Consider the following 16,914-nt stretch of genomic DNA (forward strand, 5'->3'; position numbering starts at 1 on the left):
GGGAATAAAATGTAAGAACATAGAACATAAAATCAGTCTCTATGCGGATGATGTGTTGCTTTTTCTGCAAAACACACAAACCAACCTCTCTGAGGTAATTACTTTAATAAACTGGTTTTCAAGAGTTTCAGATTATTCAATTAACTGGCCAAAATCTACAGTTCTCCCCATTAACTGCTCCTTCCATAATTCTTCCTCTGCCCCACTGCAATCCGGAAATATTAAATATTTAGGTATTAATGTCTCTCCTAAGCTTTCAGACTTAACTAAACTAAACCACATCCCACTTCTAAAGAAAGTAGAAGGCGATCTGACTAGATGGAAATCTTTACCCATATCACTCATGGGAAGGGTCGCCACTATAAAAATGATGATCTTGCCAAAAATAAATTACTTATTTTTGATGATCCCTAACAAACCATCACAAGATTGGTTCAGATCTCTGGATTCATATATTTCCAAATTCCTTTGGAAAGATAAACCCCCGCGTATTAGCTTAAAAACGCTACAAAGAACCAAGGATAGAGGAGGATTAGATCTGCCTAATTTTCACCAATACTTCTTAGCCAACAGGCTTCAGTTCATCTCAGAATGGTTAAAACATACCTTCTTAGTTGAGCCCTGGCTAGATGTTGAACAGGCACTATGCAAGGATCTAGAGATTTCAGACCTACCATTTATTAGCTCAAACATCAAAAGACATGAATGCTTTAAAAGTATCAACATCAGCTTTTCTCTAACAGCATGGTGGGAGTTTCTAAAAATAACGGAGTCTTCATTAATCCCATGCAAACGTACACCTATCTGGAATAACCCTGACATATTACAAAACAATAATATGATTAATTTCCCAGAATGGAGTTGTAAAGGAATTAAATACTTAGAACATATATTAGAGGGAACAGAATTTATTCCATTTGACAGACTAGTTGAACAATATGGGATCAACAAGACAAGGTTTTTAGAATATCAACAAATTAAATCCATAGTAAAAAAGAAATTTAACCTCAGTCAAGTTGAATTACAAACACCACTAAGTGCGGCACATTTTCTTACTCTTAAATCCCCCAAATTATTATCTAAAATATACAGAACACTTTCTAAATTAGATGAATCAATATCACTTCCTACTGCAAAGTGGGAAGCAGATTTATCAGTCAACCTAGACCAAAACTTCTGGTCTCAGATTTGCTTAAAAACTTTTAAATTAATTAAAAATCCCAGTCTGCAATTAATACAATACAAAATACTTCATAGAGTGCACTATACAGGTCATCGGATGTTCAAGATGGGCTTTACATCTTCCAACAACTGCTCACACTGTCAAGGCAATACACCAGACAATTACATCCACGCTCTTTGGTTCTGTCCACCAGTGCAAAAGTTTTGGCGCGAGATATGTGAAGACTTATCAAAGTGTCTGAAATGTAACATTCCAACTTCCCCCTTAGTGTGTCTACTGGGCAGCTTAGATAATGTCACTTCAGAAAAGAATATAGCCCATATGATCTTCACTGCCCTATGCATAGCCAAGAAAACAGTCCTCATGAACTGGAAAAATAAAAATAATCTTAATTCTAACCAATATAGAAATTATCTATTAGATTACATTAGTCTTGATACAGCCTCTGCCACCACATTAGATCAATTGCTCTGGGCCCCTTTTATCAGCTCCATCACCTAGTGGGGGTGGGGGGTCATAGTTTGGTCCCGCCTTCACTGTTGTGATTGGTGAGGGGGTAGGGACAGGCTTAGGGCGTCGGGGGGTTCCCCGGAGGCATCTTCCTTGGGGAGCTCAACCCGGGGTAGCGGTCACGTCCGGTTGGGGGCTCTGTTGGCTCTCAGGTGACTGTTTCCTCGCGGCTGCGTGCAGCGGGGCTAGGGGAGGGTCTGTGCTGACGGACGTGGGTTACTGACCTGGCAACCTGGCTGCCCCTGGGTGGGTCCGGGATGGGCGTGAGGTTCTGGGGGCGCTCCGTCTCTGGGCTGGGGCCCGGGCCGGGCCTCGGGGGCTTGGGTCCTGGTTGGTGTGTTGCCGGGGTTGTGGGCGGGTGGGTGCATGGGGGCCCGGCCCTGGAGCAGGGTGCCGCCGGTGCGTCGAGCCGCCTGGGGGGCTCTTCAACTGGTGGGGGGGATGGTCACATCTTGCAGGAGCTTTCTTCTCTTCAGGAACTCTCTGCAGGAGGGGGAGATACAGGAGAGGTGGAGGAAGATCTCAGCCTGGGCGTTTACCGTCTTATGTAGTCTGGAAGATGTGTGGATGGTGGGGTGGGTGCAGTTTTCTCTGTGGTGGGGTTGGGTGGACTGTCCAGGGCTCTGTGGAGCCGGGGGGCGCTACTGCACTGGGCCCCGGTCTGATGGGCCTGGGCCCCCCTTCCCTGGCGGGTCGCGGAGGGTGGGGGTGCCTACTGGGGTCAGCGGGGGAGCTGGCCCCAGGGAGGGGTTACCTGCCCCTCCCTTCCTTCCCTCCCCATCTCCAGCTGCCTCCCTCTTCCCGCTCCTCCACAACCACCCACACATGCAGGGCCTTGGAGTGGGGGTATGTCACCAGGGTGCAGAGGAGGCTACCCCCCCCCCCCCCCCCCCCCCCCCCGTCCCCTTCTGGCTGCCTCTGCCTCAATTTTATCCCACAACTTAGACATTCACATTATTCACACTCTCATTACACATACATATAGGATCTTGGGGGTGGGCACAATCACGGAGTCCAAATCACCATCAGGGTGTATACCTCACCCCTGACGTCGTTGCCCACCTCTCAATTTTAAATACACTTAGTCATTGAGGGCTAGCAGGAGGGACTATGCGCTTACCTGCTGCTCCTTGGCAGGTAGCTCCATGCCCTCCTGGGTTTTAATTGCACCTTAGAACACATATGCATCAACACTACAATGAGCGGGTGGAGGGAGGTTTGGAGTCTTCTCCCACCCCCATTCTCTGCGGCCTGCTGGAGCGGGAGGGCTAGTAGGAGGAGTTGGCCGTCCGACTGCGGTCTGGGGTGTGGGGCCTCCCTGCTGCTGCGGAGTCGGGGTGGTCTGCCTCTCCCCACCGCAGGGAAAAGGGTAACACCACCTGGGTCTGGGTGCAATTCCCCCCTCCAGGGGCAAGGGTACCTAGACCCGGTTTGTAGAGTACGCTTGGGGAGTGTGATTGTGTGTACAGCGTCTCTTTATGTCTGTCTCCACGTTGGTTGAGTGTGGAGTGAGTGCATATGAGAGCATGAGGGTGGGAATGGATGTTTGTGTCTGTGTGTGCCTGTATGTCTGTGTCTATATGTCAGGTTGGGTATCAGACGCCACCTCTCTGGGGACACCTCAGGCCCTCCAAGGTTTGGAGGCCTATCTCCACCCACCACCACTTCCCCTGCCGGTGGCGGACTCCCTCAGGTGTCGGTGTGTTGGTGGTTCTTTGTGTCTGGGGGTGGGCGTCCGGGTACACACCGGCTCACTCCTTGGCGGCCGCTTGTCGGGGCCTGGGGCCTGGGGCTCGCTCGGGCCCCTTTGGAGGTGGGGTGCCCCCGGCCTCTCGGCCTGGGGCTCGGTCACTCAGGCACAGCTGGGGGCCGGCGGAGCTCACGGGCGCGTCACTGCAACTCCCCCTGACTTCTGCTCCGCGGCTGCTGGGCGAGCCCTCATCTGGGACTCTCCTCAGCTCTTACTGGAACAGTGGCGCGGCTGCCCCTCTGTTGGTCTTCCATGGTCTCTTGTGTTCTGGGGGCCTCTGGATGTCTGGAGTTTTGATCTCCTCCATACCTGCTTCACACCCTGGAGGACGGGGCTGTGGCCCCCCCACACTCCCTAGCAGATCATTACATGGAGAAACCTTTGGAATGCAAGCATGCTGATCCACACAGGTATGCACACATGGGTATTCACAGACGCGGACTAAAGCTTTCTTGGCTGCTGCCTCAAAGCACACTGTGCGCTGTCTATCTTGCGTGCTGCACAATATCGTTTATTATTTAGTAAATATTGATATCTATGACTAGCTAGTTTATTGTGATGGTGCTTTGTTTTCTCTATTATTATGTTACTCTTTGTTGTTTGCTGTCTCCTCTGTTTGTTTTTTTTGTTTGTTTGTTTTTTTTTCTCCATACAGGTGACCCAGGAGTTCTTTTTTTTTTTTCTCTCTCTCTTCCCCCCCCTTCTCACCGTCTCTTCTCCCCTTTGGTTTTCTTTCTTTCTCTCCCCCTCTTTCTCTCATTCATTCCCCCTGTCCTATTTATTAAAAAAAAAAAAAAAAAAAAAATGACAAAGGATGAACTGAAGCTCTGCCATCACGTAATGTCGCATACTGCTGTTTCTGATGTCATTTAAAAAAAAAAAAAGAAAAAAAAAAAAAAGAAAACCAAAATAATTCCAAACGCCAGATCTGGAGAGCTTAACTTCTGTCTTGCTAGCTTGCCCTGCGCTCTTCCTTCTGACTATGCTGTCTGTGTTGAGCACTCAGTGGATCTGCGCTCGACAGTGCAGCCTAGGCGGAGTAGTCGAACGCAGATTCACTGAGCGCTCAACACAGACAGCATCGTCAGAAGGAAAGTTGATAAAATAAATTACAAATGTTGTATTGTTCGATACATATGCGTACCGAACCGAAAGCACTGTATCGAACGGTTCAATATCGATACAAATATCGTTGCACCCCTAGTAAATATATTTATTTATATATTTATTTTTAGAATTATTTAATACACTGATTTATGTCCTGTGCCTGCAACCCAGTAAATGATTTATTCCTCAAGTGAGAAAAAGGTTGTTCAAACTATTTTAAACAATTTTAATGAATATATAGCGCTATAATAATCCCTAATTATTTCCCATATATATATTAAAACATTAAATCAGATTGATAATGGCCATTACTCGGTGTGACCAGGCTAAGCTGAATTCATTTAAGGTACATTTGTGACCTTATGACTGACTAATATTAACTATATATGCTAAAAACCAGATGTGCATTATTAACATTTAAATCAATTAAATTAAAAGTAAGCAGTGATTTTAAAATTTATTTCAAATAACCCTTTTTGAGATGCACAAATTCAGCTTATATAGTCAATGGAGTGTGCAATGCTTGTGTGTTTCTAGCGTTTCTGATGATACAAGTGTTTCCACTCCTGCTGTCTGATAAAATCCATCAGCAGCAGGTTTAGATGATGGTGAGAAGACTGTGATGAAGGATGACTGCAACTTAAGAGAGCATGTATATAACAAATGTGGACCTGAGCTGCTGAGCAAATATCCTATAATAGTGAGTGAGGGGCTATTTTTAGCCCATGTTGCCATGTGTGAGGAATGCTCTCTGCTGCACGCTCAGGCAAACTGTACATTTTTTGTGCACACGATAGAGCGTCATCCTAATCCCATGCATGAATGGAAGAGACGATGAGCTCCAATCCACTGAACTAAACTGCAGAGAGATGCGCGCGCACACACATATCTCTTCATTATCAGTATTGTTTATTTATTATTTATTATGTGCCTCTGTGTCTATTCTTATCCGTCCTGTATCTGAACCTTTCTGTTGTTCCTGTTGTTTTACTGGCCCGACAAGCTGAAGATAAAGCGGTTCCTCTTTTCCATCTTCCTGCCGTTATTTGCATGCTTCACTGACATGTAAGTTCAGGAATAAAAGATGCCAGTGTTGCAAATTTGACTGGGGCTATCAAGACTGGAAAGTACCCTTCATTGCTGAAGTCATACTAGGCTTTTTTTTTTATTTAAAGGAACATCAGTTGCAGGTTAATTAAATGCCATCTCAATATCAGGACTTGTTTATATTGTCAGTGCTGACTGACAGGACATAATGCTTTCTTCATAATACTGGAATATTTTAGTTATCTGTAACAGGTAATGGCAATACCTCTAAAACGCCACATGACAGCAGCAGAGATCAACAAAGTGCTGCTAACCTGCAGCCTGCATTATTTCCCCTGCAGTGATGAACAAAGGTGAGGACTTTTTTTTATTATTATTGTTTTTACAACATCATATGTCAACTGAGATTAAAAATTGAAACTGGTAAAATGCAGTGGTTCAGCAGCAGCTATGCAGACAGGGCTGTGTTTGGCTATTTTAACCACAAAAGATCCTCAACGGTTTATTGAGCAAAATTGACCTCAAGCTGCAAACTGTCCATCCTCTTTCACTTCTTCACTTCATGATGTGAGAGGCACAGTACACCTTGGACAAGTTGCCAGTCTGCTGCAGGTTTAACACATAACCACGCATGTCTTTGCTCTGCAGAAGGAAGCTGGAGTACCTGGAGAAACTCCATGCAGATACAGGGAGAACATGGAAACTGCGCACAGAACGATTCAAACGTACGACAGAGAACTTATAGGTGGCAGTGCCACACTACAGTATCGCTCTTCTTTTAACCCCTGAATTTTCGCAAACATGTCCAAATTGAGAAAAATTCTATTTTTGAAATGGTCATGTTTCCTAAACTACTCATGCAATATTGATAAACATGGACTGGTATGAACTGAAACTTTATCAAGTATGGCATGCAAATGTCAAACTTCTATCCCGATCTAGTATCATGAAATCTGCAAGGCTGTAAAGTTACATTTTTTAAGTATATCAACATATTCTTTTACAATTTGGTGTTAAGATGCACCAGTGAAATGCATATAACCTTTGCACCTCATCTATTTGAGTCCAAAATTGCTAAACATTTTTTGTCATATTTATGTCACAATATACTGAGTAACTGAAAAAATACATATTTCTTGTCACAACATTCCACCCAGACATCAATATCTTCACCTGGTGGGTTAGGCTATAAATAAATGCAGTAAAATTTGTATTTTCTTTAACTGAAGTGGAATAATCCTGTTGCGCTTTCTAATAACATTTTTCATAACTCTTCTCTATATAGTTCTTTTTCTGATTTTTAAATTGTTACATAATTGGGACAGATGAAATATTATATGCTATTTTTTATCAGATAATATATGATATGCATACAATTTATGATTAAAGCTCATCCAAACAATAAATGTGGAAATGTGGAAACTTCTGGCTTCAATAAACAAACATGGCAAAAATTCTGAAGTGAAGCTTCCAAACAGGTCTTCACAAATAAACTGGTAACAGAGGTTACATTTGTGTGTTTTTCTAGAGACAATTTCCATCAAACAAAGACAGATATCAGTGCTAAAAGGGAGCACCGTTATAACACCACAAAATGTCTAGGCCCCATATTTAACATCTACTGGACAAAGGATGTTGAAGATTGAGCTGCCAGGCACGAGGACAGATGGCAGACGTATGACAGAGGAGGACATTGGGGATAGGGTGAGATTATATTATATTAATATCAATGTTGACATAATTCTGATGATAGAATAGTTTTGCTCAGAGAAAACAACTTTTTCTCTGCATAAAGCTGTATATGCAAGACTGCAGGCTGGTTTTTACAAAAGCAGAACTTTCAGTGTAAGCTGCACATTTGTGGCATATGCAAATGGTGCTTCCACCTTGTTGCAGACCGGTAAAACACAACTTCAAATAACAACTTTTTACAGAAGTCGTTGGAGAATTCCCAGAATGTGTTCTTACATGCACTGTACTGTTTAACGTATTTGCTCACCTGCCTTCACATGCATGAACTTGAGTGACATCTTAATACATAGTAATATGATACCCTTTCCCATTTGGCAATGACATATTGCATAAGGTTTAGGAGCGTGTTTATGGGAATATTTACCACTGTGGCGGAGGCGTGGCCCCGGGCGCAGCTGCAGGGGAGGAGTGGAGCGGAAGGCTCATCAGGGCGGCGCTGCGAGGCCGGTAAGAACAGCTGATGTTGTTTATGGACTGATGATGGTTTCCCTCCCCTGTGTTATAGTGAGACGGAGAGGAGCGGGAGAGGAAGAAAGAGACACACATAAGCTGGGATGGACAGCTGTCATTCTGTGCGATAGTATCAGTGTGTGAAAGTGTAAATAAATGTGGAACTTGGCGATAAAGACCTGTGTGTGCGTGTACCTGTGCCTAGTATATTCCACAACCACTTTTTCAGAAACACTTTTTTATGGGATTTCCAGCATTGACTGGCGAAAGTTTGCCAGCTCTGGGCACTATGCTCCTCAGCACCCACCCCTCCCCTGCAGCTGAGCCACAAACCACACATACCGCCATCGCCCGACTTTGACCGGGGAGCCGTCCGGCCTAGCCTGGATGAATGGATTTAATAGTTAAATGTATCAGTTGTGAATGAGCATTAAAAAACTTGAGTCCTCAAAACTCAGTTTCCAGATGCAACACAATATAAACAAGAAGCACTCCAGGAGGTCAGTCCACCACCGAGCCAGCTCACTGTCCGCTGTGCTTTTAAGGGACTCGTATTTTATTTTGTCTTCATTCATTTTTTATTAATTGCTCTTTTTAAATGTACTTTGCACTTTGGTCAGATGTGACGTGATATTTTAAATCCCATTATAGTACTTTCTATATGTTGACAATACATCCCGCACTTTTAAGAATCAAAGTTTTGCAATTATAAAGCTTTATATCAACTTTTGACAAATAAATAATTATGTTGACCTTGAAGACTTTGGTGGATGTAAAAAGAAAAGTGGGACATTTAACAGAAACTCTGTAAGATGAAAAACATCTTTTTAATAAAAATTATTTTGTAAGTTGTTAAAACCTGATTTTTCATGGTGTGAACTCCCTTCAGTTGAAATAAAATAAACCAAATTAAATGTTACTCAGCCTTTTCTCGTCAAGCAGCACATACCTGTAACCTTATACTCAAAGAGCTAGGGAACATCACACTTCTCAACACTTTCTCTATATCTGTTCGTGTTGCTGGATGATCAGTAAATTAGTTCCAACCCTTACATTTTGTTTTTGCTATATCATGTTGTTTATGATGTAGTTTTATCAGAAATTTATTGTATATTTTTTGTATCGCATTTGATACAATTTTGGCAACTTTTGTTAACAACAATGTTAATTTTAGACCAAAATAGAGTTTTGTCCATAACATTTTGAAATTATGGCAAGTATTGATCATGTTGATGAGATAGAGGTCTTAGAAACTCATGTAGCAAACATGATACGATTGGCATTAGGCTTAACTGTGTGTGCACATTTTTATATACCATCAGTTGAAAATAGGTGAAAATATCCTTGCTTGATTACATTTTTCTTATTCTGTATTTGACATGATGTTGTTCATACTAATAAACCTCTTAATGTCCACCAGATTAGCATAGAGATGTTTAAAGTTTGGTTTTCCTCCTCACATATACAATCACCAAATACTTCATTAGTTACACCTATTCAATAAGTTAATAAAAAAAAAACGCTAACAGATGGATGTATGGTGTGAGTTTGAATATCTAAGGAGAATTCTTCAAGGTCACTAATATTTAAACCTAGGTGACATCTTCCTCAAGCTATTGTGCTCACAAGATTTTCAGAAAACTATATTTGAACTTTTCTGAGATTTTTAGTAGATTTGCCTATGCTATCAATTTGAAAATCCTACATCATCTCATTTTCCAGTTTTGTTCGCAGAGTTGGGTGTCCACACTTCACGTCCAGCGGTGTGACAGGAACAACTCATAGGCTATTTACAGAAGGAAAAATATTGGATTGCAATCCATTCATTTCCGCCTCAAGTCACGTACGTCGTTCCACCGAAACCATTGCCGAAACTATTAAAATCACGAAAGTGTATTCATACATATGACCAGAGTGACGTTAAATAACACAGATAAAGTTATTATTGTTTTCGTGCTGTGGAAACATGCCCCTTAACAAAACACCATGTAGACAAAATTCAGTTTCAGGATGACAGTGCAAAGTGACTCACTGTGCCTCTATGCCAGTCAGTTAAAGAAAGTGTGATGAATTTACATGTAGTCAATAGCAACACAAACACACTGACCAATTTAAAGGATTTGAAAAGAAAATTGTGCACAAAAATAGTAATAAAGTATGCTGTGCTTCTGGATAGAAGAACATAGGTACTCATGTACCATGTGCATTTTTTATTCAGTTATTTATGTTCGTTGCTAAGCAGCAACAAACAGGGTACAGCAGTTTTGTCTCTCAGCAAGAAGGTCCTGGGTTCAAATCCTTCATGTGGCCACGGCCTCTCTGTGTGGTGTCTGCATGTTTTCTCTCCAGGTACCCCGGCTTCCTCCCACAGTCCAAAGACATGCAGTTAGTTGGGCCAACTGGACTGGTGATTCTAAATTGCCTACAGGTATGAATGTGAGTGTGAATGGTCGTCTTTCTCTTTGTGCTAGACCTGCGACAGACTGGCCACCTGTCCAGGGTGTACCCTGCCTCTCGTCCTATTTTAGAAGTTCCAGCCCCCCGTGACTCTGATAAGAACAAGAGGAAGAAAATGGATGAATGGGTTATTGCTGTATATTGCTAGGCAAGTTCTAAAACTTCACCCTCTTAACTAAATCCAGAAAAAATTCAAATATCTTTTGACCCCTGAACTTTGGCAAAAGTGATCCAATGGTGATACGTGTTTCAGTTTCTTTGCTATGGCCTCTCTTCCTAAACTGTTTCACCTGGTTTTCATGAAGTTGGACTTCATGATTTATCTCAAGTTGGCCTTTTGACTTCTACACTCAGAAAAATTATGGTTCTTAAATGGTTCTTCAGATGTCTTCATGGTTCTCTAAAGAACCATCATACGTCAAAGAACCTTTTTATTTTGTGGATGGTTCTTCAGCTATTACAAATGGTTCTTTAAAGAACAAAAGGTTCTTCATCCTTAGCAATCTAAGTTTGATGGTGTAAATGGCATAAATATTTATTCACTATAACGAAGCTGTGAATTATACTGTGTGTTTTCTTTGTGTGCATGTGTGTGCGAAGGGGGAGGGCGGGATACCTGGCAATTACCCTTTAAGAGAAGATGGTAGGAAACTGAATATTCAAATAAAAGTTAGAAATATCTGCTAAAAATATACTGGTGGCAGGGGTGGGGGGCCAAAGCCTAACGACCCTAACCCCCCCCACACACACACCCCTAACCCCGTAAACCCATTAGGAATATGGTGAGTTAACAAACAGTAGACACAATACACACATTCAAATACTGTACTTTAGTTTAAAATTTTAATAAAGCATTACTATTTTCTACTCCAAGGCATTACTTTTGAGATTATTATATATTTTTGAAAATATAGCATAATGATAATACTAGTTATTGTAAACTTTACAAACCACCCAGCAGTATGTAAAGTCAAATTATAAAATACAAGTAAATAACAATTTCAGAACAGAATGTCAGTGTAATGAACACACTTCGTTTTGACAAAGCGCACTGCTTAGGTAAATGATCTGAGTAGTTGTTCATCACTGAGCAATTTGTTAATATGTGTTAATAAATGACAGGGAGAGAGAGAGTGACGTCAGAACACGTCATACTATCCGGTTGTTAAGTGATGACGCGACGAATCCTACTTCCGGGTCTAAAGTAGTCTGCGTTTAATATGGCTTTTGTGTTGTTAACATGTTTAATGTTATGTATTTTCTTCTATTTGATCTCAAAAAGCTCCTAAAACAGTCAGTGATCCCTGTTGACCTCCCTCGGCTTTTATTACCGCTAATCATTTATTTAAGCTCAGTTTTTAAAACCTTAGGATGTAACTACAGCCCAGACCATGCAGCAGTATATGAATGACTAACTTCGTATTGTGGATGGATTATCTCAGTTGTTCTCCTGGCTGAAGTTTGGTCCTTTTACAGCATCCTGCCATGCGATTACATTTGTTCCTGACCACCGAGAAAACTCACGTTAACTTTTATCGAGTGGAAAAAAAGTTAGCTTGTTTATATTATGCTAACATAGCTATGTCGCTAGCGGTCACGTAGAAAATCATTATATACCAGCTAGCCCAACTTCAGTAACCCTACAAACGTCACTGCTGTTTAGTTTTCTGTCTTCATTTATGCTGGAAGTGATAGCAGAGTTGTACGTTTTAATTTGTATCCAAAACCCTGCAGTCAGGACATGCTATATTGTATTTAGATAGAAGCTAGCGAGCTAACTCCCTGCTAACTTCTAACTCCGTTAAATGTCATAAATTCCGTTTTCATGGATGCCTGGATGCTAAACTCAATTGTTACACCTGGTAGAGCAGAACGCTGATCATTTTATTAAAGATGAAAGACTTTAGACAGTTTTTCAACTCTCAGTAATGCCATATTGATAGTTTGATATGTGGACCTGCAGCGGAGTTTAGACCCAGACACGGCTAGTGACGTCAGACTGAACAACCGGATAACCTCCCGGGAGCGGACGGAGAGGGTCAGTCGTTGGGATGCGCATGCGCAGACAGAGTGTGCGAGCGGCGGGCCTTGACCTTTGGGGGGAAAAAAACTCACGGACGGTGACAGCTAGGCGGATAACAGTCTTCAGTACCTGCTGGACTTTGAAGCTGTGGATTCTGGGACTGTTAGAAAAGGTAAAACATTTTCATTAAAACCTTATTACTGTTTTGTTTTTGTTACTCTTCATTGTAGATGGCTGTTAATGTTGTGCTAACAGTAGCGATTAGCTAGATACGTTAGCCGTTGAGGTCAGCGCAATTTAGTATCTGGTATACAAAAACTGTTTTCCTAACAAAACCACTGTTATAATTAAGTGAAGGTGCTCCCAGCTAATTTGAACCTTTGGCTTCTAAAATATGTGGTTCAATTGCGTGCTGCGTACATAACCTAATGTCAGCTAGACCGAAATTAAAATTTTATATATTGTTAAAGTCACTAAAATGGCGCCTGAAGCCTGTTGTGATGTTAGCTCTGTGTCTGCTCTAGAAACTCTGAAATTCTGTAGATCTGAGCCGTACATTAAATACTCACATGAACCTGTACTTTGAATTCTGTATGAGCTGTATAAAATACAGCTATGCATAAGAGTTTTGAATGAATAATTAGATTAGATAACTCTTTATTGTCTAATTGAATTATATAGAAATGAATAGAAATGTGACATGAGAAGGTGTGTCTTTGACTGTTCCTGCATAACTTAGTTTCGGACTAGTTGACAAGTTATGCTCCGGTCATTTGATGTTTCCAAGATAGATGTTCTTTTGTAATATAGTTAATTTTTTTGTATATTTCATTTATCCACCATCATACATACAAGCCAAGAAGAGGTCGTTATACTAACAAGAGGTATCAACGCTGGGCCAAATTCAGCACGTGGTTAAAGTTTGTAATCCAGCCAGGGTGTAAATATCACTCAGCAGCCAGAGCTGAAGCAGGTAGCATCAACACATAAATCTACTCTACCCGGCTTAAATCACAAGAGCACCTCTGACCAAAAAGCTGTAGATTTTTCTTGTTTGCACAAATTAATCCAGATTCACATTAATTGTGTTCACAGCTCCAACAAAATGAGGAAGAGGAGGGGGAGAAACACAATTAGGTTGAATTACAATTGGATGGAAGGCGAGGACAAGGAGAAGGAAGCTTAGGATGAGGAGGAAGAGAAGCAGCAGGAGCATCTTTAGGGATCCCTATGATGTCATTGAGGTTTGTTTCATTAATATGGTCCTCTCACAAAGAACGATGACTTGTTTTAGTTCACCTACTTCCTGTATTAAATAGTGATGTGCAAAATGTTGTGAAAAACCATGGAGCAGGCACGTATAGTGCATCTGCAGGTAAATGAACATCAAATCTCTAAGACAGACTGAAATCTGTATATTTATCACCCTTATGATAAAACCCATGTCAGCCATTGGTTTATAGACTTTGTATTTTGAAGCCTCAACATTTGTTTTATTGCTGTTGCTATGTTGGGACCATATTAGGATGAGGGATCAGAATCTGGAGTCATGCACACTATTGTTTCATTTAGTGTGTATCCATAAGATTCGTACAGCAGACCCAAGTTGTGCCTTGAGAACAGGAAAGTCGTCTGCTTAGAGGAGAACTGTAATAGCAGGCTTGTACAAAGTGAGGCTTTGTGCTCTCGTTTTACTTCTGTCACCCTGTTTTGATGCAGATTTCACTTGAAATCAGGCAAGAACTGGACTTATTTTTTATAATGTGTTCTTGTGAATTGATTGTGTATCGCATATGTTTGATTTGACTTTCTGCAAGACAACAATCGTCCACTGGCCAAAAAAGTTTTCCAAATACCTCCACGTGATCAAGCCTGGATTTAGAAAAGAATAGCAAAAAAAACCTGCACCTCCTGCTTCAGATGCAATTTGTATTTCTGTGTTCAGAGGCAGCGGCGAGAGGGGAGACCTCGGCTCATCCAGCTGGAGAGACTGACCAGGAGGAGTCGAACATTAACTCAGCTCTTCCAGGGCACCCTGCAGACTCGGCTGCTGGCATCGACGAGGGATGACGTGAACGCCAAACTGGAGTCCATCACAGGTCAACTGCAGGTATGCGAGTCAGACCTTCTGAGGAGGGTTTCACTTTTCTCTCTTCTTTATAACTGACTCTTTTCTCTATCTCTTTCAGCTCCTTGTCTCAGAGTGGGAGGGATTTGAAGCACAAAGGGAGGAGCTTGTCGTTTGGTTGGCTGATATGGATGTCCGCCTGAGTGAGGTTGACCAGCTGACAGGAAGCACCAGTGAAAAACTGAAACAACTGCAGGTGTGGGATTGTTTTGATATGACATATATTTGATATGAAACATACGTCAGAGAGATTATCCTAAACTGGACTAACAAAGGACCATGAGTACAACATGAAACGTACATTACATAGCGTAAGGCTGAAGTTCATTGATCATTTTAATCATAAACTTGTTGTTGAAATATTTTTACTGGACATGCAAGCATCTGCTGATGAAAATTTGTTGATTTATTGGTCTGTTATGAAGCTATTGCTATTTCTAATGTGTTTTATCACTTTCTGATGTTTTATTAATTAAACAATACATGTATTATTTGTTGTGTTATCTGTAGATATAGTATTTTTATATATATATTTATTTATAGTATAGCAAATATATTTAATTATTACTGTTTAAAACACTAATGTGTGACGTGTATTAGTAGTGATGTTGTGCTGAGGGTTAAAATGCCTTTTTGTCTTTTGGTTACTACAAAATGACAATAAACCATTAATATATGTCTATGCTGTGCTCGTATTTATTTTACCCTGCTCAAATTCAATTTATGATGCATTTTATTTTGAAAGATTTAAAATGGTTCTTTAAAATGGTTCTTTTAAAAGAACCATTTTTAAAAAGGTTCTTTGAAAAACCATTAAAGGTGCCCCAAAGAACCATTTCTTGATGGTTCTTTGGGGCACCTTTAAAGGTTCTTCAATGAACCACTGAATGAAATGGTTCTTCAAAGAACCATTGTTTGAAAGGTTCTTTGTGGCACCAAAAAAGGTTCTTCTATGGCATCAGTCTAAAGAACCACTTTTGGTTCCAGTTGGCACCTTTATTTTTCTGAGTGTACGCTGACCTTAGAGTTTGCAGCAAGAAAGCAGAAGTCGCATGTTTGTTGCTGTCAGCGTTAATCTCGTTAAAATGACATTAATGTCATAACCGTATTAACGCAGCAAAACTCCGTTAGCGAGTTAGCATGGATCGCCCCGAGCGTGGGACTGCACTGCGTCAAGGCGTTAGCGCAGTTAGCTCGTTAACATGTTAGTGCCGTGCAGCCCCACGCACTGGGCGATCCGCGCTAACTTGCTAATGGAGCTTAATGCAGTTATGGCGTTAACATCATTTTAATGAGATTAACATTGACAGCACTAGTTACAACATATTAATATAACCCACAAGTAAAATTTTGGAAAATTTTGATCTTTTTGCTGATTAATAACATTATAGTCACGCTAAATAATTTGATTTTGAATTTGATTTCGAATCAGATAAAAGGGTCGGAAAATTGAGGGATGAATGTTGGGTTGTATAAATGTGTGCAAAGGAGTAAATGCGCCTTGTAGCGTAACGCGCAGTGTGAGGTTGAGATCAGAAATGTGAGGTATAAATGCAATCCATTTGTATACGGGCGCATTGTTGCAGAATTGTTCTGTCAGGTGAATGAGAGAACAATTTAAAAGTCGATTTTTTACAGTAACGTTTAAAGTTAAGAAGTAAAACAGGTCATAGACAAGTGCACAAGGAAGTCGAATTCTATTTTGTTGTTTTGTTTTTTGCGTGCAAATGAAAACAAAACAAATTTTTGGATAGTTGATAAAGAGTGTGAGTCATACACAGGAATTGGGTGTGGGCTTGACATAAAATCTGTTTAAGAAGCATCAGTCAAAATGTTTGTCAGAAAGTACTTTCAGGCTGACTGAAAAGCTTCTTAAATAGCCGTTTTATGTCATGTCCACACCCAACACCTGCATATGATTCACACTGACAGTTTCCAAGACAGGTTTCACTTGTATTTAGCCATTTGTTTATCCCTTGTGAATCTCTGTTTATATTCTGTAGTTGCTGTAAGACACTTTCTTGTCATGTACTTTACGTAGTTTCTAGTAATTTCTATTCAAGCTGAAGGCAAATGAGGGGCCAACCTAGTATTAGCATTAAGATAAGATAAGATAACTCTTTATTGTCATTGCACAGTCATACATAGTACAGTAGTACAATGAAATTGGAAAAACTGTCCTACGTCGGCACTACATATAACACAACACGACACGATATGACACATCACAACGCAACAAACAACACAACACAGTATATTAACTTAGTATAAAAAAGAAGAATAAGTGTATGTGTATTGCACACTGTTATTATTGCACATTAATTATTATTGCACCTTGTTATAAGCATGTTATTAGCATCTGTGCTCGTTACAGTGAGTTCAAATTTTTTTTTTTTTTTTGAATTTTCATGATCCGAACTTGTCGTGTTAAATATATACACACTGAACCCGCTGTTTGGGGAAAAAAAAATGTCTCCAAAAATACGCGCTGTGAAAAAAATAATAAA

General features: G+C 40.8%; 1 protein-coding gene across 2 annotated transcripts; it reads left to right on the forward strand.

The window, feature by feature from the left end:
- Positions 1-12,356: 12,356 nt before the first annotated feature.
- Positions 12,357-14,714, forward strand: LOC308404828 (nesprin-1-like). Of its 2 annotated transcripts, XM_080895059.1 has the most exons (4): positions 12,357-12,451; positions 13,375-13,523; positions 14,225-14,389; positions 14,469-14,714. In XM_080895059.1, the coding sequence occupies exons 2-4, from the start codon at positions 13,467-13,469 to the stop codon at positions 14,634-14,636; spliced, it is 390 nt and encodes a 129-aa protein (XP_080751185.1). In that variant the 5' UTR covers positions 12,357-12,451; positions 13,375-13,466; the 3' UTR covers positions 14,637-14,714. The 2 variants fall into 2 exon arrangements, with proteins under 2 accessions (XP_080751185.1, XP_080751186.1); XM_080895060.1 differs by lacking the exon at positions 12,357-12,451 and having other exon boundaries at positions 13,227-13,523.
- Positions 14,715-16,914: the final 2,200 nt, after the last annotated feature.

The sequence above is a fragment of the Rhamphochromis sp. 'chilingali' genome (genome assembly GCF_963969265.1).
Source record: "Rhamphochromis sp. 'chilingali' genome assembly, chromosome: 10".
In the NCBI taxonomy this organism is placed as follows: Eukaryota; Metazoa; Chordata; class Actinopteri; order Cichliformes; family Cichlidae; genus Rhamphochromis; species Rhamphochromis sp. 'chilingali'.